This window comes from Equus quagga, chromosome 2 (genome assembly GCF_021613505.1).
Source record: "Equus quagga isolate Etosha38 chromosome 2, UCLA_HA_Equagga_1.0, whole genome shotgun sequence".
Taxonomy (NCBI): Eukaryota; Metazoa; Chordata; class Mammalia; order Perissodactyla; family Equidae; genus Equus; species Equus quagga.
This window is the reverse complement of record NC_060268.1, coordinates 41,423,174-41,447,937: the sequence shown is the minus strand read 5'-3', so window position 1 is coordinate 41,447,937 and position 24,764 is coordinate 41,423,174. Positions and strand designations below refer to the sequence as shown.

Genomic DNA, 24,764 nt, shown 5'->3' with positions numbered 1-24,764 from the left:
GAAGTCTGCTTTGTCTGATATAAGTATAGCAACACCTGCTTTTTGTCTGTTGTTGTTGTTGTTGTTGTTGTTTTTTGCCTGTGGAAGATTAGCCCTGAGCTAACATCTGTGCCAGTCTTCCTCTACTTTATATGTGGGTTGCTGCCACAGCATGGCTGACGAGTGGTTTAGGTCCACATCCAGGATCTGAACCTGTGAACTTGAGCTGCTGAAGTGGAGTGCATCAAACTTAACTGCTATGCCACAGGGCTAGCCCCAACACCTGCTTTCTTTTTTGTGTCATTAGCTTGGAGTATTGTCTTCCATCCCTTCACTCAGAGCCTGTGTTTCTCTTTAAAGCTAAGATGTGTTTCCTGGAGGCAGCATATTGTTGGGTCTTGTTTTTTAATCCATCCCGCCACTCTGTGTCTTTTGATTGGTGAATTCTATCCATTTACATTTAGAGTGATTATTGATATATGAGAGCTTAATACTGCCATTTTATCACTTTTTTTCTGGTTGTTCTGTATATTCCTTGTTTCTCATCTGTGTATTTCCAACTTCCAGTTCAGTTTGGTGTTTCTCTATGATGGTTTTCTCAGTTTTCTCTTTATTTATCATTTGTGTCTCTGTTCTAATTTTTTGTTTAATGGTTACCATCAGATTTGTATAAAAGATCTCGTAAATGAGATAGTCCATTTTCTGATAGCCTCTTATTTCCTTAGTCTAAGCAAGTTCCAGTCCTATCCTCTTCCCCATCTAACTTATTGTTGTCACAACTTATTCTGTTTTGTGTTGTGAGTTTGTGGTTAAAATGAAGTGATTATAGTTGTTTTTGATGTTATAATTGTTAGCTAACTTGTTCTGATAGACAGCTGCAATTTCCTGATTTTGTTTGCCTGTTTATCTCCTTGCTCAAGGCTATGTAAACCCTTTTTTTTTTTTCAGGTATGAGGGCCTTCTCCAGCATTTCTCATAGGGGAGGGTCTTGTGGCAATGAACTGCCTCAGCTTTTGTTTATTTGGGAAAGTTTTTATTTCTCCATCATATCTGAAAGATATTTTTTCTGGATACAGTACTGTTGGCTGAAAGTTTTTGTCTTTCAGAATTTTGAATATATCATTCCCTTCTCTCCTAGTCTGTTAGGATTCTGCTCAGAAATCTGCTGAAAGCCTGATAGGGGTTCCTTTGTAGGTTATTTTCTTCTGCCTTGCTGCCCTTAATATTTTTTCTTTGTCATTGATTTTTGCCAATTTTACTAATATATGCCTTGGAGAAAAGGTCTTTTTACATTGATGTAACTAGGATTTCCATTGACTTCATTTACTTATAATTCCAGCTTCTTCCCCAGGTTTGGGAAGTTTTCAACTATTATTTCTTTGAACAAACTCTCTGCTCCTTTCTCCCACTCTTCTCCCTCTGGAATACCTATAATCCTTATGTTGCATTTCCTAATTGAGTTGGATATTTCTTGGAGAATTTCTTCATTTCTTTTTAGTCTTAGTTCTCTCTCCTCCTCCATCCGAGGCATTTCTGTATTTCTGTTGTCTAAATTGCTAATTCTGTCCTCCATGATATCAGCTCTGTTATTTAAGGACTCCAGATTTTTCTTCATCTCATCCATTGTGTTTTTCATCTCCAACATTTCTGATTGGTTTTTCTTTATCGTTTCAATCTCTTTTGTGAAGAATTCACTCTGTTCGTTAATTTTGTTCCTGATTTCTTTTTTGTTTCCTTTTTCTCCCCAAAGCCCCCCAGTACATAGTTGTATATTCTTTGTGTGGGTCCTTCTAGTTGTGGCATGTAGGACACTACCTCAGTGTGGTTTGATGAGCAGTGCCATGTCTGCACCCAGGATTCGAAGCAATGAAACACTGGGCCACCTGCAGCGGAGCACATGAACTTAACCACTCAGCCACAAGGCCAGCCCCTTGTTCCTGATTTCGTTGAACAGTGTATCTTTATTTTCTTGTAGCTCATTGAGTTTTTTTATGATAGCTATTTTGAATTTTCTGTCATTTAGATTGTAAATTTCTGTGCCTTCAGGGTTGATTTCTGGGTGCTTGTCATTTTCCTTCTGGTCTGGAATGTTAATATACCTCTTCATACTATTTGATAGGGTGGATTTGTGTCTTTGCATAGGGGGAGTATCTGGTTGCAGATTCCACCTGCTGCCTCTGGGGTCGGGCAGGAGTTGTGTATTGTCAGCCTGCCACGATCCCTGGCAGCTGTGCCTGTCCTTTGGAAGCTATGCTGACAGGGCCCGTCTGTGTTTGCCTGCTGACTACTACTGCTTTACATATGTATGCACAGATGCTCTGGTGGGGGTCCCTTGCTCTGGCTGACCAGCTGAGCTGGTGCACCAGGCAGGGGGAGGGGTTCTTTGTTTCATGTGCACGATCCCAGGGGTACTCTAGCTCCACAATCGCTGTCTGCCCTCCTGGACTGCTCGACTTGGTGAAGATGCCTTTGCAATTGCTTAGCCTCTTCAGTGTGAAGCTTTCCCATGGGCTGGGAGGCAACTCCGAGAGAAGGCATTCCTGTGGAGGGCTGCCCTTTCACTCCTCTCCTTTCAGAGCTGCACATGGTCCCGTGACCTAGATGGCTCCCATTGTGGGAGGGAGAAGAGATCCCCTTACCTCTTTGCACTGCCTCCCAGGGGGTCCAGCGCCTCCACCTTCAGACGTATGGTTGCGTGGATCTCTTTGACATCTGTTGTGTTGTGTGAATGTCCTCTGTTGATTTATGTGTGTCCCTTTCGTTGTATCTTAGGGGAGAGTCTAAGGGAAGAGCTCATTCCACTGTGCTACTGATGTCAGTCCTTCAATTTTTTTTAATCTGCTTGAATTTATAGGAAAAGGCCTGGTTTGTGGTGTTGAGTGGGGCTCCATCAATGATTGTATGGTCAATGTTCACTTCTGCTGTTTGGTGGTCAGTGATCTCTCCTCACTCTACTGCTTTGCCCTAAAGGGAGGGGATGGGTCTGGAAATAAGAAGCATACGAATACCTTTACCTACGCTTTCAGGGGACAACCCATGTTTTCCGTCATCCTCAGTCACAGATGCAGTCCTGGAGTTGGGGCCAATAGTGAGATAAACAGGAGTCACTTCATTAGGGCCTGCAGCTGGCAAATGGAGGATTCACAGGCCCACACTCTTTCCTTTACCTGCATGTTTAAGAGAATGGTTTTGGAATTATACAGGCTTAAGTTCAAATTTTGGCTCTGCCACTTACTTTCCAAATTAACTCAGACAAGTTGTTTATCCTCTGAACCTCGGTTTTCTCCTCTATGGAAAGGGTGCTATACCACCTACCTCTCAGGTTGTTGAAAGGAATAAATTAGACAGCACTTGTAACACACCAAGTACAATACTTAAGATATAGTAGGTGATCAGCAAAGTGGTAGTTACTAGAAATACCAGTAAGTAATGACTACTAGTAAGTAGAATCACTCAAGTTTGCAAGTAATAAGACTTCATAAAAGTTTGTGAACTTTTTGAAAATAAGATATTGGTCCTTGTTTTATGTTTAAGAATATTGCAACATGGTATTTTTTGATATGTTCATTTTATTGGGAGTATCCTGGTGTTCTTTATGTTAATTTCTTTGATTCTTTCTCAGATGTGGAAGAGCTGACACCAGCATTGGATTTACTTTGCTCAGCAATTAGAGAAAGTGATTCTGAAACCCAGAGCAAACACTTCTCAGAACAGTTGCTTAATCTTACACTGTCTTTCCTTAACAAACAAATAAAGGAGCTTTTTATTCACAATGAAGGTAAGAATAACAGCAAAGAGGGATGCATTTGTCCCGTTCCTGTGTCAGGACAGAGATGTAAGTGGTCCTATTTAATGAGAGAGCATAAGCTATTGGAGTGTCATTTGCTAAAGTTAGGTAAAGTCAGTGTGCAATTGAGTGGGTGAAATGGGTTCTAATACTGGGAAAGTTGGCAGAAAGGACTAATCATTGTGAAAAGAGTTGTATTAAAACACAGAGCTATTTGTAAATAGGAAAAAGCTAAGATTTTTTGTTTGAGATTTTGAAAATGCTGAATTTGAATTTTGGCATTTTCTAGAATTCTTTATGATTGTAACAACTCATTCTTTCTCTACATACACACACATATATTTTTATATATGTGTGTGTATATATATGAAATTGGCACGTTGGTGTTTTCCATAGAGCTAGATGAACATCTACAGAAGGGAGTGAACATTTTGACCAGCTACATTAATGAACTTCGAACCTTCATGATAAAGTTTCCTTGGAAGCTAACAGATGCCATAGATGAATATGATGCAAATGAAAATGTCCCCAAAGTAAAGGAGAGCCATATGTGGGAGAAACTCAGCGTTGAGGTAAATATGAGTAATTTTCACTTCTTTTCTTTGCTGAATTCGGGAGAGCTGACAAAACAATAGGAAAAACAGAATTTAGAATCTATACGCTTGTGATTCAGAATCTTTGGCAAGGATTTTAGGTTTTGTAGGTTTGGGGACCTCTCAGCATGACTTCAAATTTATGTCTGCAAGCTTTGCTTATTTAATTCAGAACACAGATAGGCTCCCTCTTAATGCCAGATCTGCCCACTTGGATCCAGTGACGAGCATCCAACCTCAAACTGTATGAAGTGGCACTCCCTTGGCAATACCCCCTCAATGGCTAGGGCCTGGCACTTTGTACTTATGCATTCTGCCTGACCTTTGAATAAATTGAATTGCTGCTGGTGATTCAATCTTAGGAGACTTTTATTTTATGACATTATTGCTTGGAACTATGTTCGATTTGAGTCCTATCTCAGATTCCAGTTAAGATATTTTGCCAGTTACATTTTCTGTGCTCATCTGCTTGCCTTTCTTGTTATAGTAGAAGTTAATACAACCAAACTGTGCCACCCTCTTTATGACTAGGGACTGGAAGAATCCCTCCACCCATGTGGAGAGTATTGGCATCTGAAAGACAAAGGCCAGAATAGCTTAACCCAGATGATCAGAATCAATAGAGAATGAAAGTAATATGGTGGAGATGCTGCCAGGCTCATAGTACTGCTGTTCTTGGGGTAGAGGGTTAGGGAAGTACCTGATATGACTGCATTTTTTTGTATTTCTTATTCATTCTCTAACCAAAAGTCTCTTGATTTTCCTTCTACTTTTTTTGGCTTCCCTTTTCCAGTCTCCTTCGCAGGTTTCACTTCCTGTTTCCCCCCTTTAATGTGCTCCAAGGCTCTATTCATGGCCTCTGCTCTTTTTGCTCAAAATCACTGATTTTTTATTTTTTAGGAGGTTACAGTCCACTTTGATGAAAGCTGTGGATTCTCTCTCCAAAAACATGCTTGTGAATGTGTGCGTGTGCACATACACACAATTTTGCACGTGAATTAATGGGGTTTACAGATCCCTCTAAAGCCCCAGGTTAAGAATGCCTCCTTTCTGTTCTCGCTCGAGTTTAGGTCTTTATTTCTTCTTACTTGGATTATTGCAGTAAATTTCTAATGCCTCACTATCTTGAACTTGAATCCCTTTCAGTCCCTTCTCCACATTGCTTCCTGAATATTCTCCCTAGAATAGATATCTGATTATGTCACCTCTTGCATTTAAGACCCTTCAGTGGATCCGCCTAAGTATCAGGGTTAAATCTATCTCACACACACAATGCCCTTCATGATGGAACCTCTGTTTTTCTTTCAAGTCTCATCTGCTACTCTCTCCAGATTATCTTCAGTTACACTGAGTAATTTGGAGTTCCCTGAAGACTTGATGCCATTTCTTGCCATTATGCCTCTGCACATAATGTTCTGTCTTGTTGGAACACTTGTCCTCTTTTCTCAATATATGTATGTAACACTTATTTGCCTTTAAAACTTTTTGCCTCATCAGTTATCTCCACTAGGAAACCTTTTCTTTTTGTCATCCATCTTACTTAGATGCTTCTCTTCTGGACCCTCCTCTCTAGCATCCTGGCTTACCTCTCTCATCACCCTTATCATAGAGTGCTATAATGAGTTCTTTATTTCTGTGTCTTCTACTCGTCTAAAAGCTCCTGGAGAGTGGGGTCTGTGTTGCATACTTCGTATCCCCTGTGAAAAGCCCCAAATCTAGTAGTAAATTTTCAGTGAAAGTCCCTTAGGAGGTGCTCAATAAATGTATAAGTTCCATGTTGATAATCATAAAAGGAAATAAAAAGGAGCTTAAAAAGCAAATGTTTTTCTTACTTTTCCTAGGAAGTTATCACCAATGCCGTTTTAAACAACAAAATACCAGAGGCACAAACTTTCTTTAGGATTAACAGTCATTCTGCTCAAAGACTTGAGGAGCTGATTAGAATAGGCCTAGATTTGGTCTTTGACAGTTTGAAAAAGAATAATATAAAGGAAGCCTCCGAACTTTTGAAGAATATGGTGAGTGGCATAATCCATTTGTCTGATCTTAAAGTCCCTAAGGTACCAGAAGATCTCTATGTATTTAATGTAATTTCTGGTCGATATAAAAATTTATTTGTATTCATAGTTGTGTCACAAACTAAGAAATTTGTGTAGCTTTTATTAGGAAATAATGACAACATGAGAAATGTTCTTTGGCACTGAGTACTTTCTTGAAGAGATTCTTGATTAGAGTTTCCATTATTTGCTGTCTGTTAGATTTGGCACTTTGGTTAGAAGGAGACAGTGTTTTGCACAGAAGTCTTCACACATGTCACAGCATGCACGGGAGCTCATTATTTGTTGGGGGAAATTCTGTATTTTTCCTGTAAGCACTTACATCTCCATTTGAACTTTCTAATGGATTATACTTTTGCTTCATGCTCTGTGGTTTTATTTCGTTTGAGAAGGGGATATCCTAGAGGCAGGGCTTCTGGACTAAGCTGAGAGCTGGCCCTAATCTGCAAGATTGGGGTCTTGCCCATGGTGACTTTCGGGAAGTGCAGAGGAGTGAAAGTATGCAAGGGTTGTTATTTGCATCAGCTTTTGTTTTCAAGTGAATCATCATAGCACATTCGTATAGTTTTGGTCCTATGGTAGCCTGGCATTATCTTAAATTGTTCTGTGTGCTGCCTTTTGTTTTGGCAAAATGTTTAAGGATTTTAGGGATAGGCAGTAAATATGTGTGATAAATGTAGAAAATGAATGTTCACAAGAACAAAAAAGCTGTGGGATTCTAATAGGATGTATGTCTATAAGAGAATGCCTCTGTATCCAACATATATTTATGTTCAAAATAGGTCCATCACAAAATGTAAGTTTAAAAAAATTTTGTGTGTTATTATAGGGCTTTGATGTAAAAGACCAGCTGCTCAAGATATGCTTCTATACGACTGATAAAAATATACGGGACTTTTTGGTAGGTAAAGCTGAGACTGTAGTTTATATTTTCTGATAAACCTTGGTGAAACTTGAAGGTAAATTATTTTATTATTCACCTAATATCCAGTAAGTAAAAGTACGACAACTCTTTTGTCTTTTTAAATGGCTCGTTTTGCATTTATAATGAAGGAAAATTTGTGTGACTATATATATTACCTCAAAAATTCAAAATACGATATTTAAATGGCATTTAATCTCATGACATTTGTTTTGCAGATGTACTTGATGTTTGTGAGGTCACTGCTTTAATTTAATTACTTTTTATTCAAGGTTGAAATTTTAAAAGAAAAAAATTATTTTTCTGAAAAAGAAAAAACAACTATAGACTTTGTGCATCGAGTTGAGAAGTTTTATTCAGGACATTTCCAAGAAAATGTGCAGATCCAGTCCTTTCCCAGGTAGTCTCATTAGCCCCCTTTTGATAATATGGGAAGAACATTGTGGACAGTGTTTAGTCTATAACTGTTAGTGAGCATGGAGTTCTTATATGGAACTGAGCTTACATTCCCTATAAAATAAAACTTACGTCATCCAGAAGGGACTCGTCCATTTTCTGTCATTTCAATATTTGCATGATCAGATATATATTTTTAAGATAAGAAATACAAAATTAAGAATATTGAATTGTATGTTTTCCAAAAGAATAGAAGTTCTTGAGCTGATAAAAAGAAATGATGCTTTTTTCCTCCAAAATTAGAAAAAAAAAATTTATGTCACTGTTTCAGATATTGGATAAAGGAAGAAGATTTTTTCAAGCACAAATCTGTTTTGGACTCATTCCTGAAACATGATCATAAAGATAAATTCAACAGACAGGATCATAGAATTGTGTTAAATTGGGCCCAGTGGTGGAATCGAATAACACAAGAATCCATCCTTCTCCCCAGGATAAGTCCAGAAGGCAAGTGTGAGAGCCTGAAATCTCAGCATATTGAGTGAGGATTAAATTAAGTATTGGTATTTGAATATTTTGGAGTGTCTCCATTTTAGCATTCCTTTTGGGGGAAAAATAGTTAGTCGCTTTAAAATGCAGGTCGTTGAATTAAGACCCCTTTCTTATCTCAAGGTTTTTGTAAGTGATTTATAATATGATAGTGAAAGAGAGAAGTCATGGTTCAATGAATTGAGATTTCAAGACTGAGAGTTCTCATCCCAGCCTCAAAGTGACAGTCTTTGTTTATCCAAATAGTCTTTGAGTTTCCTCTTGGTTAACTGAGGGCCTGTATCACATCAGGGCTCTGGGGAGTACCTAACAACGGTAGACAGTGGTAATTAACAGGGTGTCAAATTCATGTTTACTATTACAACCAAAGGTTTTATTTATATTAAGGAAAAGAGAAAAAGAGCTGAAAGATAAATGAAACACCCAGCTAATTCCCAAGTTTTGTTTAATCACTGCAGTAATGAGAATCTCATCCTCCAGATGAAGCGTTGATTGTAAAATGAACGACAACACAAAAGAGGAAAATAGTAAAAGAAGCGGAGGCCCTGAATAATTCATATAGTATATAAATATTTATCTTATTCACTCAGCTAATTAGTGTTAAGTTTTGTGTCAATAATCATAATTCATTGCTGTTAAAATGTATTTGTTCTTAATATAGAATACAAATCATGTTCTCCTGAAGCCCTCTGGAGGTACCTCACAGCTCGCCATGATTGGTTAAACATTGTCACGTGGATTGGAGAATTTCAGACCCAGAGTAGTGATTCTTCACTTCAGCAGCACAAGTGGCCCCCTCTGACTGTTGATGTTATTGACCACAACACTTGCTGCAGCAACTACATGAGGAATGAAATTTTAGATAAGTTGGCCAGGTATTGTAACTGTGGGGATGAATTAAAGGAAGAGCAATAAAAAATAATGGTGTGATTTTTCCTTTAAAATGCAGTAAATCCAATGCAATGTTGTTTCATAGTATTTTAAAACTGAAAGGACATTATCTTATATTGAGGTTTTAAAATCATATGCACTCAACATCGTATGGTAGTGAATAGGCTCTCAAATTCTAGATGTAGGTTCCTCCCGAAACGTTATGTGTGCTTTGGTGTAGAAATGGTAAGCTGTCAGTGGGGCTGCAAAGACCAAGTGGCAAGAGCTGAAATGAGGATACCTTAGTATCCTGTAGTGTCTCCCACTCTTCTCAGTACTATCTCTGCACCCATATGCTGTGTATGGTCTTGAACTAAAGAGGACTGCTCAGTTAAGAAATTAGTGAGGGGAAGTGGCTCTTGAAGTGATAAGTGAAGATTTTAAACTTTTAATTCATTTCTAAAAATAATTCTGTTAAATCAGACCATGAATTTGCCATTTCTGTGGGTCAAATATGGGTGAATATTGGCAATTTCATACGGCTCAACCTAATCATTAATCTTTCTAAGCTATCAAAATAATATAAGGAGAATTAATAACTTGTATGTTAATTTTTAAGTTTCTTAAACTTATTTCCTATGTATTATTTTATTTTATATTTATACTTATTGGGGCAGTATAGCTGTATTGTCCGACTCAACTTAAAGATGTAGAGAGTGCGATTCAGAGAAGTTAAGAGCTTTGCCTGACCCGATCGATTACTTACCGACTCCAATCCTTTTACCCCTGACTTTCTAGTCACTGTTTTTCCCATTGCACTGAATTCTCTTCTTCTTTTTTGCTAAAAATAAAATTTTGTATAACTTGTATGCTTATCAAATATTTTGATTAATGTTTGATTATTTAAAAAGCTAATATATGTATGATTTAACATGATTATGACATTAATGAGATCTACATTGACAGAGTAAAGGGAAAAAATTATACCAGCCTTATAGATATAGAAAAGCATTTGATAAAATTCAACATCTGATAAAGTTCAACATCTATTTATAATAAAAACTATTAGCAAACTAAGAATAGATGAAAACTCCCTTAACTTTAAAGGGGTGTCTAAAAAAAATCTTCTAGCTAATGTTATACTTAATCACAAGCATTCTCTTTAGATTTGGAACAAGACAAGCCTGCTATCAATTCTTCCCAAATTTATCTTTAGATATATTGCAATCTCAATAAAAATTCCAGCAGCTTTTCTTGTGTATTTTGACAAGCTGATTATAAATATTTATATGGAAATGCAGAGGGTCAAGAATAGCCCTGAAAAAGAGGAACTTGCCCTACTAGATATCAAAACTTATTTGAAAGCTATAGCAATTAAGACAGTGGGAGTATTGGTGCAGGAATAGACAAAGACCAATAGAACAAAATAGTGAGCATAGAAACAGACTTATACATATGCTCACTTTATATATGACAAAGGTGGCACTGCAGAACAATGGGGAAAGAGCAGTCTTTTTGAGAAATGGGGCTGAGATAACAGGATAGCTATATTGGGGAAAATTAAATTTGGACCCTCTGCCTTATATCATGCATAAAATCAACTCTGGGCGGATTTTAAAACCTAAATGTCAAATGTAAAACAGTAAAGCTTTTAGAAGATAAAGAAGAATATCCTCATAACCCCAGAGTATGCTTTCTAAAATGCCTGAAGAGGCAAAGTAAGAGAACAGTTGCTGAGAGTGAGAGAGCCATCTGGCAGGAGTTATGTCCCTTAGTGGAGAATGTCAGCCAACCTGCAGTCACCCAGGACAGAGAGAGCCAGGGTATCCCCATACTCCCTTTTTCCTGGCTCTGATCTCCTGATGGGGATCTCCCATTGGACAGACCAAAACAGAAGCCTGAGGGCACTGGAGTCTTCTGCCCCAACCCTGTACAGGTGAGCCTCCAGGGACAAAGTCGGAGAAGAGTAGAGCTTCGATCTGGAGGGGAAAGATACCAGCACACACAGGCATCTCACAAAAGGAGAAGCCTATAAACATATGAAAAGATGCTCTTCCTCATTTGTAGTCATGGAAATGTAAATTTATTTTACATTTTGGTAAAATTACCTTACCAAAAAAAAATCTAGGAACAACTGCAAAGGTAGGGTGGAAAAATAAAATATAGGATAATCATATAATGGAATACTATATAACAATGAAAATTAATAAACAGTAGCCACAGGTACCAACATGGATAAATTGCACAATGTTGGGTAGAAGAAACAGGACAAAACAGTAAATCCAGAATGTTCCATTTATGCATAAAGTTTAAAATAGGCAAAACCAAACCATATATTATTTGAGGTTACATATATGGGTGGTAAAACTATGAATAAAAGTAAAGGAATGGTAATAGTAAAAGTCAGGATAGTAGTTACCTCTGTGGGTAGCAAAGGACCTGCAATGGGAGGGGAATACACCAAGGGCTTCCAGGTGTAATCTTGTATAATCTGGGTGATGGTTACATGGTGTTTCCTTAAACTCCGCATAATATATTTTTTATGCTCCTTTGTATGGTATGTATGATGTATTTGAGTAAATTTGTAAAAAGTAATATTTAAATGCAAATTTCTATTGTTTAGTAGTTGGTCTATTTAAATTATTCTGCTTTACTTTCTTAATGATTTTGTTTGGCTGTTTTGGTGAATTTCTCAGTGCTTAGAGCATCTAGCTTCAAGAGCTAACCACTGTTGCCACACTGGGTTGTATAGTTCCAATCAAAAACAAAAAAATGGAGATAGCTTACTTAAGGTTTCTGAAAAATTTAAGATAACTTGAGACTGTCATGACTACCTTTAAGTACTACAGTGGTGCAGAAACTTTTATTGGAAGCTAGCAAAATTTGTGTCTCAGAACATATTTATAGAGTAAGAATCAGCAGTCTTAATTTGTCAATACTTATTTTTAAGTAGTTGAGACTTAAACAATGGAAGTGATTTGGTCTGCTCTTAATCTAGCAACTTTTTAACTTGCCATCTCTTAATCCTGCCTGATAGGAATGGGATTTTTCTTAGATCTGAACTAGAAGACTTTGAACTCTTCCTCTTAAGACTGAACCGTATTGGGGGTGTGATGCAAGATACCCTCCCTGTTCAAAACTACAGGTCCAAAGAAGGTTGGGACTTCCATTCTCACTTCATTCTCTATTGTTTGGAACGCAGTCTGCAGTATCTTCTTTATGTCTATCTAGACTGTTACAAGTGAGTACTGAGAATTGATTTGTCCTTGAGCAGGTCTTCAGGTTTCCTCTTTCCATACTACTTATGAACTCGACTTTTAGGAATATATTAAGCGTTGACATGAGAAATATTAAAAAATGAAAAATGAATATGAAAAAATGAAAAAAAACCCTTTTCTTTTTGAAGTAGTTCCCCCACTCCAATACTTGGCACAATCTTTTAATTCAATGCTTCATTCAACTGAATGCTTATCATGTATTTTTTGGTGATGTTAATTCTGTAACATCTCTCTTAACCTTTTTAAATAATTGGAGATTAGAATAAAATGAAAGAAATGCTTTAAAAGTTTAAAAGAGAGGAAGATTCTAAAGGTTCACTTGGAGTTCTTTGATACTTTCATTATCAGGCAAGTGCTGAACAACTTTGAATTCATGGCTACTGCAAGTGTTGTTAGATATGCTCTAAAACTTGTATTTCGATAGATAGATAGATAGATAGATGATAGATAGACAGATAGATAGATAGATAGACTGCTATCAATATATACCTACCTAAGATCAACCTGCAGAATCATATCTGTGGCTAGTGTTAATTGCTATTGGGTCAGTAGTAACAACAATAGCAGTAGTAGTCTCTCATGTATGAGTGCTTAGAATGTTCTTGGCACTAGGCTGAGTGCTTTACATGCATCCTCTCATTTAATCTTCACAAAAACCCTATGAGGTGGTTACTCCCTTCTCCATTTCACAGATGAGGAAGCTGAAGCTTCAAGAGACACCGAGTGCCTTACTTAAGGCACACAGCTGGGAAATGGCAGAGTTGGATTTAATTCTACTGTTGTTTGATTCTAGAGCCCATATTCATGTACTAATGAGAACATCTTTATTTTATTTTGTGTAGTAGAGACTAGGAATTCAAGCAGAGGGTGTATTTCTGGTTCATATCACTGAGGCTTACTTAGACACAGAAATATCTTCGCCAGAGCTGCTGGCAAGAAAAGATTTAAAAGCCACATTTTCAGAGGACCTATTCTGAGCCTTAACTCCTCAGTCCTACCTTCTCTGTAGTTGTGTAAAGATTTTTAAAAACCTCTTATGTTTGAAAACACTAAAGAGTTTTTATTGTAAAAACTGATAAAATACAAAGTATCTTAAAGTGCAAGGTATCTGTTATTACAGAGTTTGTAAAATTTAAACATGGTAGTAAACACATTTTAAAGAATATTGTCTCTTTCCCTAAAATTTTCTCTATTTCCTGGTCATAAGGAATATGTAACACACAACAATGAGAGTATATTATGTTATATTTACCTTTTAATTCCAAGGTTCTTTTTTTTATGCTAGCTATTGCTTGAGCAAATGTGGTTGTAACTGTCTTACCCTGTATGTTAATCAGAGTTTTGGTTTTTTTTTAATTTACTATATATAGACTTAGTCCTCCTAATTGTCCTTTTTTGGAAAGAAAAGAATTACATGAAGCTCACCCGTGGTTTGAATTTTTAGTTCAGTGTCGACAAGTTTCCAGTAATTTAACAGGTATGGGTATACTGTATTAAATACATAAATTTTCTTTCGGTAAATAATTGTCTGTTGAATAGCATTCACCTTGTAAACTCTTTAAATAGATCATTTTGCTGTGGACAAATATCTGAGCGTAATCTAGGCTCAAGCTTTATTTAAGAAGCAGAAGACCAAAAACGTTAGTCTCTTGCAAGCCAAGAAAAGCCAAACTTGGAGCAGACAGCGTGTGTTATGTTTCCATTCCCCCTCAGCCTTGTGCTCTCTTCTCTTTGGATTTGTCTCATCAAACCAGTTTGTCACAAGCTGAATTTCTTCTCTCTGGTGGATTAACACTCTTTTCCCAGGAAGAAGTGGTATGTCTTCCAGGTGCTCGCCCCGAATCTTTTAGTAAGGGGCTCCAGATGGAGTGAAAAGAAATCCACAGTATGTGTAGGATAGTCATGTCTTCTGTAGCAGAGCCACTGACAGAGAGCTTTGCTCTGGTTATAATCAGATAGAAAAGCCCTGTGACCCCTGAGGACCGAGCTGGTGTTATTCCAGAGTTTTGGAAAAGGGGACAGGCCAAGCTACTACACAGGCAAGGAAGGTCAACAGCCAGTCTTTCACTTTTATGTAATGCCCAGTTTCTTTCCAAATGAAGAATTTTTCATAATATGGGTTGGGTGTTTTGTTTTGTTTTGTTTGTTTTTTTGTTGCTGATTATAAAGTAATATAAGTTCATTGTAAAAGCAATTGGAAGCCACAGACAACTAATCAAGAAGGTAACACCTCCATAGGTGGATAGCCTAGGTAGGTAGGAAGATAACTATCATAGGTAACTCTTGATATATTGTAATGTATTTTGTTCTGGTTATTTTCTCTATACTATTTTTTTTTTTTTTTACCTAGTTTATATAGTATTTCATCCAACAAAATTTATTGATCTCCTACTTTGTGACAGTCTCTAAGTGCCAGGGCTACAACCATCTATGTGTTTGTATACTATTTTTTTCATATAGTAATTATAAGAATTTTCCTGTGTTCTTAGAGACAAGGACTAGTTTGTGTCTACATAATATTTCATTGTATGAATGTACTGTAATTTACTGTTCTCTCAGTTTTGACATTGAGGCTGTTTTCAGTTTTTTTCTATTATAAATAATAGTCTTGAATATATTTGAACATGAAATTTTTGTCATTCTTTCAGATTATTTCCTTAGTACAGATAGGTTCCTGGATATAAAATTACTGGGTTAAAGGTTGTATGCATTTTGAAGGTTCTTGCTATAAGCCAGATTGCTTTCGAGGGCGGATTGTACCATTTTATCCATTAGTCCCAGCTTCTGTATACCCTGACCAGCTCTATGCTTGAGGATGATTATTTTTTTAAATCATTGCTGATTTGATAGGTGATATATAGTATCTTATTATTATTTTAATTTACATTTATTTATTGCTAGTGAATTAATATTTTTTATGAGTCAGACATTTATATGTCCTCCTTTGTAAAATGGTTATTTCTTTTGTCTATTTATCTATTAGAGTCAGTATTTTGGGCATTGATTTGTATGCACTCTTTGTTGAAGATGTTAATCCTTATGTTGTCATCTGTTGTTAATTTTTCCCCCTAGTTCGTTACTACCTTTCAATTTTCTTTGTTTGAATAGAAGTTTTTATTTTTATGTAGACAAATCTTTCACTTTTTCCCTTTGAGATATTTTCCCATTGCTTTTAAACTTAGAAAGTCCCGGGGCTGGCCCTGTGGCTGAGTGGTTAAGCTCACGTGCTTCACTTAGCAGCCCGGTGTTCGCAGGTTCATATCCCAGATGCAGACCTACACACCACTCATCAAGCCATGCTGTGGTGGTGTCCCACATAGAAGAGCTATAAGGATTTACAACTAGGATACACAACTATATACTGGGGCTTTGGGGAGAAAAGAAAAAAAATGAAAGTCCTTCTTACTCTGGATAGAGTTAAAAATTAACGTTCTTTCTCAGAATTATATAATTCTTAATTTAGTATTTCTCTCTCTTGAGGAGAAAAATATACTCTTTTATTTTCTAGATCCCAAATTAATCTTCCAGGCTAGCCTTGCAAATGCTCAGATTCTGATTCCCAGCAACCAGGCCAGTGTGAGCAGTATGCTATTGGAAGGACATACCCTCCTGGCCCTTGCTACCACAATGTATGCTCCTGGGGGTGTCAGCCAGGTACGGACAGCACTTTTACCTATTATGGGGAGATAGGACTGATTTTAAAATTAGCAGAAATATCTATGTATTTTCTAGATCTCAGTTGATATTACAATATAATTTGCAAGATTTTCATTAGATTAAAGAGCATAAAACAAGGGTGAATTTTTAAATTTTATATCCTCTTAAATTGAAAGGGAACTAATATATTGTATGGAGGTTTTTTTCCCTTTGTTTTGTAATACTCCACGTTTGTTTTCAGGATAGAATCAGGATCTGATTGCTCCTGGGAGTAAATATACTTTAGATATGTGACTTGGAAACTAGACTTACTATTTGTCCTCTTAGAGGGATAAAAAGGAATTCATAATTTTTAGCTACTCATAGACTTTTTTTGAGGGAACCAGTAGAAATTTGGCTGTGTCTGCTTTTTTGCAAGTATAACGTGCCTGGTTAGAACTTAAGAATGCCGTTAAACATCTAATCTTCAAAAGTTTCTTACTGATGCTAACTTAATTTAATACCACCTGTTTTAGATTGTTGCAATATATCTTAACTGATATGGCTATTTATTCCTCTGTTTTTAATCACCTGTCAGAAATTAGTCATAGAATAATTTTATAGCTGAGGGGAAAGGACCTAGGAGTCATCTAGTCTAGTAATTTTCTTCCTTTAAAATATTTATTTAATATCTAATCAAATAGTTACTATTTTAATATTTTAAATATTGTAGTACCAGAGCCTTTTTTTCAAACAACTTTTCCACATAGTCTGAAAACCACTGATCTAGCTAAACTTCCTGATTTTGTGGATGAGAAAACTGAGGCCTGATCTTAAAATCTATCCTAAGGTAAACACAGCTAGTTTGTTGTAGAACCAGAACTGGAATTATTGGCTTCTGAGTCCTTCTCTAATGCTATTTCCACTACCATATACTCTCTCAAGCTAATCTTGTTTCGCAGGGTTCTTGTGAAAAAAGGCCTTGAATTTGGAGAAGAGAAAAACATTACACTGTGTTATCTGTCTTTTTATTTAGGTTGTTCAGAATGAAGAAAATGAGAACTGTTTGAAGAAAGTAGACCCCCAGCTACTGAAGATGGCATTAACTCCTTACCCCAAGCTTAAAACTGCTCTCTTCCCACAGTACACTGCCCCTAGTGTCCTGCCACCCGACATTACACTCTACCACCTTCTTCAGGTACAGTATTTTGGTGGCCAGTATTTAGGAGTATCAGTCAGGATTTCAGCCAGGAAAACAGAAACCATTCTAAGTCTTTAAAATGGAGGACATTTACCATAGGGAATTATTTACACAGAGTGATAGCAGAATGGAGAAACCAAACATGTGATGGTGAGAGAACAAAAATTGATAAAGAAGGAAGCCATCAACACCCCTAAGGCTGTAAGAACAGTGCAATAATATGGTGTTATCGGGACCGGCCCAATGGTGTAGTGGTTGAGTTCGCGCCACTTCAGTGGCCCAGGGTTTGGATCCCAGGCATGGACCTACGCACCACTCATCAAGCCATGCTCGGGTGGTGTCCTACATACAAAAAATAGAGGAAGATTGGCATAGATGTTAGCTCAGGGCCAGTCTTCCTCAAGCAAAAAAGAGGAGGATTGGAAACAGATGTTAGGCTCAGGGCCAATCTTGCTCACCAAAAAAAAAAAAAAAAAGGAAAGAAAATGGTGTTATCAGAACCCAGAAGCTAGAGCCATCTCTGAGAGCTAAATGCACAACCAGGCTGCCTAGTGGGTGCTGGGAACATAGAGAGTGGGGCTGGAACCTTGGAAGAGATACCCCAGAAAACAAAGAAGGGGAAAAATCTCTTGGTTTCTAACATCTTCCCACCTTTAATCTCCCGTGTTGTCTCCCATGGCTAAGCCTATCTGGTAGCCAGAGGGCAAGTGAGCTTGGGAAATAGAGTTCTCTGCTATACAGGACAGAGCCTGGAGCCTCGGAAAAGGTGGAAGTGGATCTGAGAGCAGACAGATAGTGACCAGCATACTTGTCTGCTGCTCTCATCAAAACCCTTCTGTTCTACCACTGATAGCTTCTAACTATCTCTTCTTAATGAATACGGCTGTTTGTTTATTTAAATCGGTGCTTCTTAATGTTTTTCTGGACAAAGACCTCTATACCCAGAAAAATCACACATATGCATATGATTTTGCTTATATTTCAAAGGAATTCACAGATTCCCTAAAACCTTTTCAGGGATGCTCAGTTAAGGGCACCCTCTTTTGCTCATTTCTCATTTCAAGACTTTAGCTATTTTTTTTCTGCATACACATATTCCCATAGTGTCTTCAATTCAAAATAAGCTCTATAATCCTATAAAGGTACCAAATCTCTCTTACTCTAATGTGAAGAATTTTTAGGGTATAGACTGGCACTACTCAAAAAAATGGTCCCCAGATGGGTGCCAGGCCACACGCTGCTTGTTGCTGGTGTGCGATGGGATTAGGATCTTGCACCAGAACATAAATCTGTCACTGAGCACACTGTTTAGTTCAGCAGGCTTTTTTTTTTTTTTTATAAATGTAGCAAGACTTTCTTGAAGACGGAAGCAGTAAGCTGGATGTGTGTTTACCAAAAGCTTCTTATCTCATTGCACACCAGCACTTTGAGTTGCACTGCTTTAAACTATATGTAAGTGGATTGTATAAAAACATAGTTTCACTACCTACAGTGGATTCAATCAGCCTAAAACATAAGTGGTTTCAAGTTGTTGTTTGTTCTGTTTTCAAGTTGACTGATACAATTTTTTAGTCCTGTAATTTTAAGAAAAGTATTTCTTGCTTAGTAGACCACAAACTCTCCTTTAATTTTAAATTGAAGCTGCACCTTCTGTAGCCATCCAAATCTGGATTTAATAGCTCTCTTTTCTCATTTATCACTTGTACCATCTGTTTACAGGCTTTGCTAAACTTTTGGCCAAACAGCTAGTGCTGCCTGCTCTCAAACCCTTTCTGACTGACTTGACCCTAGTCCGCTTTTATTTGTTGTTGTTGGTGATTTGTTTGGCACATTCCTTTAACTCTTTCATTTCCTGACCTGCCTTATTCACCTTGTCATGTTTATATTTTCTAGCCACTTAGTGCTCTTACCTTTTGATTCCAAAAGCATTTCTAAAGCCCATTTTACATTATAATTGATGCTGCTTCTACCAAAAGAGAGTACACTTTGCAGGTGTAGATTGAAATAAGAGGAGTCTTTAAAAGAAACACAGCCGGTTCTTCTTCTTCTTCTTTTTTTTTTTTTTGCTGAGGAAGATTCGCCCTGAACTAATGTCTATCACCAATTTTCCTCTTTTTTGCCTGAGGAAGATTAGCCCTGAGCTAACATCCCTTCCTAATCTTCCTCTATTTTGTAGGTGGGTCACCATCACAACGTGGCTGCTAATGAGTGCTGTAGGTCCGCCCCAGGCCACGGAAGCCAAGCAGGTGGAGCTTAACCACTAGGCCATAGGGCCAGCCTCCAGTTCTGTTTTTATTAAAATAGAAAAGTGTCTCATACATTCTTTTTTGTTTTAGCTGTGTTCAAAGAATTTATGCCCAGAAAGATAAGGTTTTTAATTGCGGAGGAGGGAAGCAGACTGCCTGTGAAGTCCTTTTATATCATTTTATTTACTTATTTTAGAATCAATTAACTTTTAACTCTGATTTTGCTTTTCCCCTTTCCCAGTCGTTATTGCCCTTTGATCCCAGCAGATTGTTTGGCTGGCAGTCTGCCAACACACTAGCTATAGGAGGTAAGTCATTGCAGGTATCTCTTGCGTTAGAAATATTTCAGCAGTGTTGACAGTAGGAGTTAGTTCATGTAGAACCAATCTGGGTTTTTTCACTGCTTTCTCTTTTTAAAAATAAAGGCACATTCCAGTGGACAACATTTTGTAGGAGACTGAATTGAAAACATATTGTGAGTTTAAATCATTGGATTAGGTCACTAGTGTTGTGCTTGCTGGGAAATGTGACGTGTACATATCTGCTGAAATTTCTCCCGTGCCAGAAATCCCTTTGTTAACAGTCTGGCGTTTATAAGGTGAAGAGCATAGGTGTTGGCATTAGACAAGTCCTGGTTTTACCAGGTAGTAGCTGCGTGATCTTGGACAAGTGATTTAACCTCTTCAGTTACCCAGAAAGTAGGTTTAATAACACTGCCCACCTCACATGTTACAGGAGAATGAAAGGAGACGAGGCCTTTAGAAAGCTCTCACAGTTCCCGGCACGTGGTCGGCCCAGATGCACACACTGCCGTCCTCTCTTCCAGACCATAGGAATTTTTCTGATTTTTTTTTTGTGCCGTTCTTAAACTGTGCTTTTTTATTTTTTTTAACTTTTGCATTTAGAGTTAGCCTTTAATATCATGTTACCTGTGGTGCCTCTGCTATATTACTCTAAAGAAGGCTTCAAATTAATCCTTCGCACATAATAGATATCCCATAAATATTTATTGACATACATAAAAATGAATTTTCTAATGTCTCAGTTTTATAAGTTTAAATTTCAAAATACTGAATTTGCCTAGTATCCAGAGCCCATTGCAGTGCCAGGCTTGTAAGAGATGTTCAATAAATATTTATTAAGTGTTGAATAAAGTGGTGCTTATTGCATTTTCAAATGAAAACACACTTTCTAATCTCAGTGAAGTTACTAGAGAGGAGACAGAATTCCTTGTGCTGTTCTGATACCCCCACCTCCTCACTTAACGAGTCCTGACCCTCTTGGAGGTGGAGCACTTTGATAGGTACTGGGGAAACAGAGAGGAAGTTAAAGGCATGTTTTCTGCCTGGTTTTTAGAAGGTTAAAACATATTTTATGCAATATAGCACAAAGCAAATGAAACAGTTATTGTGAAAACATATTACAGATTTATAAAGTTGGAGAGTTGTATTTAATTAGGTCACTTCTTTTTTCATGTGGTTTTACCACTGAAAGGGGATGTAAGGCAACTGCATGATGACTTGGCTTCTGTGGCAGACCAGAGGAAAACTTCCCTTTGGGTAGCATTTTCTCTTAAAAACAACCTCCACTCTAGGCCTCAACTGCTAAAAAATCAGGGTCTTGTTTGAGTGATAAACTCAAGTTTGCTCATTTGGCACCTGGAAGTGCTATATACTTTACATGTACTCAGCAAATATTTAATGGATGAGTGTATGGAATTATAAGTTACCAAAGTCACTTTGATCTTACAAAGAATACAGATATGGGATGTGAAAATTTTTTAATCTCAAACTGGGGTGTAATTTTAAGTAATAATTTTGTAAAGATGACAGACATCTTTAAGGATCTTCGTTATTTTTTAAAGAAGCCAAATCACAATATAAAGAAATCCTTGGAATTCTGTGGAGGATAAAACTTTATTTCAGAAATAAGCTTTGAACTTTGCAAATAAGAGCATATGCACTGTTTTTCAGAATTGGTTCCATAACAGTTAAAAACATTATTTTATCTTTTTATTTTTTTGTAGGTAGTAAGTAGTTAAAAGGCAATTAAAGATTAGGAGTTGACAAGAGTGCTTATTTAGTACTAACTTCTCACATCCAAATATCTTCTGAGTTTAAATTTCTCTGAAAAGAGAAAAAATATTTTTTCTGCTGTTTTCATGGGCACAGAGGAACTTGGAACTACGCTGCTGGTCTTATAAATATGGTACCATTGTGTAGATAATAAGGTGCTCTATGAATATAACATCAGGAAACACAGCTAGTGATAACAAAAGAAGAGGATAGGAGGATATTAATATAGAGAAAAAATGTTTTTCCCAGAGTATTTATTGGAGAAAAGTACAGTGAGTTGGCCTTGGTGAATAGAGGACTCTTAAATATGTTAAGTAGGGATTTCATTGTGTAACAAGCTGCATGAATGGATTAAAAAGCTCCTTTTGCAGATCGTTAGCTGAGATTTTGTAGTTAAAGGGTTATTGCTGTTGTGAAGTTAAAGGATCATCACATATGGAATTAAAGCATCTAAAATTACAAGTTCAATGGGGGAAAGTGTAATTTATAAATTTTTATGCAGCCTATCAAGTACACGTTTTTGTGTAAAATGAGGGCTTCGCCACATTAAAATAAAACTATTAAATTTGGTGGTTCAAAGTGGTACACATGGTACAAAATGATTATAGCAACAAGTTTTCTTTTACCATCGTGAAGTTTTCCACGTGCAAATCTGAAGTTAATCATGGTGAGGCATAGAGAATTAATATTGCTTCACTCCCCCCCAGATGCATCGAGTCACCTCCCCCATTTCTCTAGCCCAGACCTGGTTAATAAGTATGCTATCGTGGAACGTCTGAATTTTGCTTATTATTTACATCATGGACGGCCATCATTTGCATTTGGTACTTTTCTGGTCCAGGAATTAACCAAGAGCAAGACTCCCAAGCAGCTGTGAGTATTTAAAACATAATTTGTACTCTTAATAAAATGCATATTTGTGAATTTTACACATGCATTTAAAAAAACATACTGGAAACATGTACCACAGTTAACAGTGATTATATTTGGATGGTGATTTTTTTTCATTTGTGCTTTTCTGCGTATCCCAAGTTTTTGAGATTTAGCAGGTGTTACTTTTGTTAATAGGAAAAAAGATAAATATATTTTAAAAGATAATAAATATATTTTTAAACCATATTTTTAAAAAATGATCTATGAGGCTGTCCCCGTGGCCGAGTGGTTGGGTTCGCGCGCTCCGCTACAGGCGGCCTGGTGTTTCGTTGGTTCGAATCCTGGGCGCGGACATGGCATTGCTCATCAAACCATGCTGAGGCAGCATCCCACATGCCACAACTAGAAGGACCCACAATGAAGAATATACAACTATGTACTAGGGGGCTTTGGGGCTAAAAAGGAAAAAAATAAAATCTTTAAAAAAAAAAATGATCTAGCTTGCCAAACGTTGAGTTACTCTAAAGAGAGAATAATATAATGAGATGTGAATTCTGTATTTAAGGTCTTTGTCTTTTATAATTCACTTTTATAAAAAGCACAAAATTTGGAGGAGTATTTGATATAATGAGAAGTTAAATATAGATTTACTTGATTGGTCTGTTTTATAATTAAGAGAATAATACATTTTTATGGTAAAATATTCAAGTCATTCAGAAGGGTGAAAAATGAATGGTAAAAGTCCCTCAGTCTGCTGTCCTCATTCTCCATAATAAATAAACATGGTTAATTTCTTGTCGTCTTTCCTTGAAATTTCTCTTTGCATATGAAAGTACATATGTGAGTCCTTTAGAATGTATGTGCTTTATGATGTCAAACTTTAGGTGGAATTAATTTTCTTGGTAAGTTGTATACATACTCATAATTGATAAGATCACAGGTTGACAGTCTTGGAAATTCTACACCATGTTCCCTGGATGAAGTTGGAAGCAAGAAAAATTTGGACTATAAGTAGGTGTTTTAGGAAAAGGTGAAATATAAGAAAATGGAGGGCTATGGAGCCAGAGGACGACTAAAAGCTGCTAAGAAACTAAATGGTTGTGTGCAACGGGCTCAAAAAGGGAAGGAGGAGGAAGCCAAAAATCACTTGTCCGACACTCCATGTACCACTGACGTGATTCCATTTGCTTTTCCTGGTGAGAGACAATTTTCACGCGCTGATGTGATTTTGATCCCTTTCTTTTTCAGGATCCAGCAAGTAGGCAATGAAGCCTATGTTTTAGGCCTCTCCTCCTTCCATGTACCTTCAATAGGAGCTGCCTGTGTTTGTTTCTTGGAATTGCTTGGCCTCGACAGCCTCAAGCTCAGAGTTGATATGAAAATGGCCAATATAATTTTGAGCTACAAGTGTGGAAATGAAGATGCTCAGTACAGCTTTATCAGGGAGTCTCTAGGTACAGCACCTTTTCTTTATGTGGTTTGGTTTGTTTAGAGGACAAGGAATGAGTAGGTTTAAGACATTGAATTGTGAGTGACTGGGCAGGAAATAGTTATCTTCCTGTTTCATCCTTTGCCTGCAGTGTTTGTTCTTTATCTCACTTTCTTGTGTCCTCTAATTGGGTTCTGAAATGGCCCCAGGCCACACTCTTCAAACAAAATGCCAGTTCCTGACCTTTTCTCTTCACCATATTTTGTTTATATTCCTTAACAGCTGAAAAACTATCTAAACTGGCTGCGGGTGAAAAGGCAACCACAGAAGAATTGCTTGTTCTCTTAGAAGAGGGTATATGGAACAGCATTCAGCAGCAGGAAACAAAGAGGTTTGTGAGTTGCAGTCCCAACCTCTTTTCGAGCAAGTTTTATTGTTCCACTGTGTGTTTGCCTAGTCGTTCTTCCAACACCTCATACGTTTTCACCAATCCACCTAGACCTTACCTTCTACCCATTCAGTATATAGCAGATACTCAGTAAATGGATAATGGGTTTTAATTGCATCTTGCCATCAGTAATAGGAGGGCAAAGATAATGATCCCCTCTTTAGACATGGAGTTCCCAAGAAATGGAGAGAGCTTTATCTCCTCCACTGGCCTGCTGGTCAGAGAAGTCTCTTTCGTGTTACATGTTGAAATCATTTCAGAAGATGTGGGACGAATCTCACAAAATTTTACTCTAAGTGATGTCTTTAGTTTTTCTTGCTGATGTATATCCATTGATAATGGAAGTTGTGGTGACCATCTATCTACAAAAGCCCCTCTTCTTACACTTTCATGCCATCTTTCCTCTGTGCTGGCGCACTGGGGCT

At 37.2% G+C, this 24,764-nt stretch overlaps 1 protein-coding gene across 4 annotated transcripts in view; it reads left to right on the top strand.

Moving 5' to 3' along the window:
* Positions 1 to 24,764, top strand: part of SPG11 (SPG11 vesicle trafficking associated, spatacsin) — a 75,696-nt gene that overhangs the window by 22,463 nt on the left and 28,469 nt on the right. For all 4 annotated transcript variants that reach the window (XM_046654055.1, XM_046654053.1, XM_046654054.1 and 1 more), the window contains exons 9-23: positions 3,602 to 3,757; positions 4,163 to 4,338; positions 6,201 to 6,377; positions 7,246 to 7,317; positions 7,611 to 7,738; positions 8,066 to 8,241; positions 8,945 to 9,158; positions 12,191 to 12,394; positions 13,802 to 13,908; positions 15,940 to 16,085; positions 17,104 to 17,265; positions 19,756 to 19,822; positions 22,297 to 22,462; positions 23,711 to 23,916; positions 24,174 to 24,282. In XM_046654055.1, the coding sequence (XP_046510011.1) occupies positions 3,602 to 3,757; positions 4,163 to 4,338; positions 6,201 to 6,377; positions 7,246 to 7,317; positions 7,611 to 7,738; positions 8,066 to 8,241; positions 8,945 to 9,158; positions 12,191 to 12,394; positions 13,802 to 13,908; positions 15,940 to 16,085; positions 17,104 to 17,265; positions 19,756 to 19,822; positions 22,297 to 22,462; positions 23,711 to 23,916; positions 24,174 to 24,282 (2,266 nt within the window). The remainder of the gene's footprint in view (positions 1 to 3,601; positions 3,758 to 4,162; positions 4,339 to 6,200; positions 6,378 to 7,245; positions 7,318 to 7,610; positions 7,739 to 8,065; positions 8,242 to 8,944; positions 9,159 to 12,190; positions 12,395 to 13,801; positions 13,909 to 15,939; positions 16,086 to 17,103; positions 17,266 to 19,755; positions 19,823 to 22,296; positions 22,463 to 23,710; positions 23,917 to 24,173; positions 24,283 to 24,764) is intronic.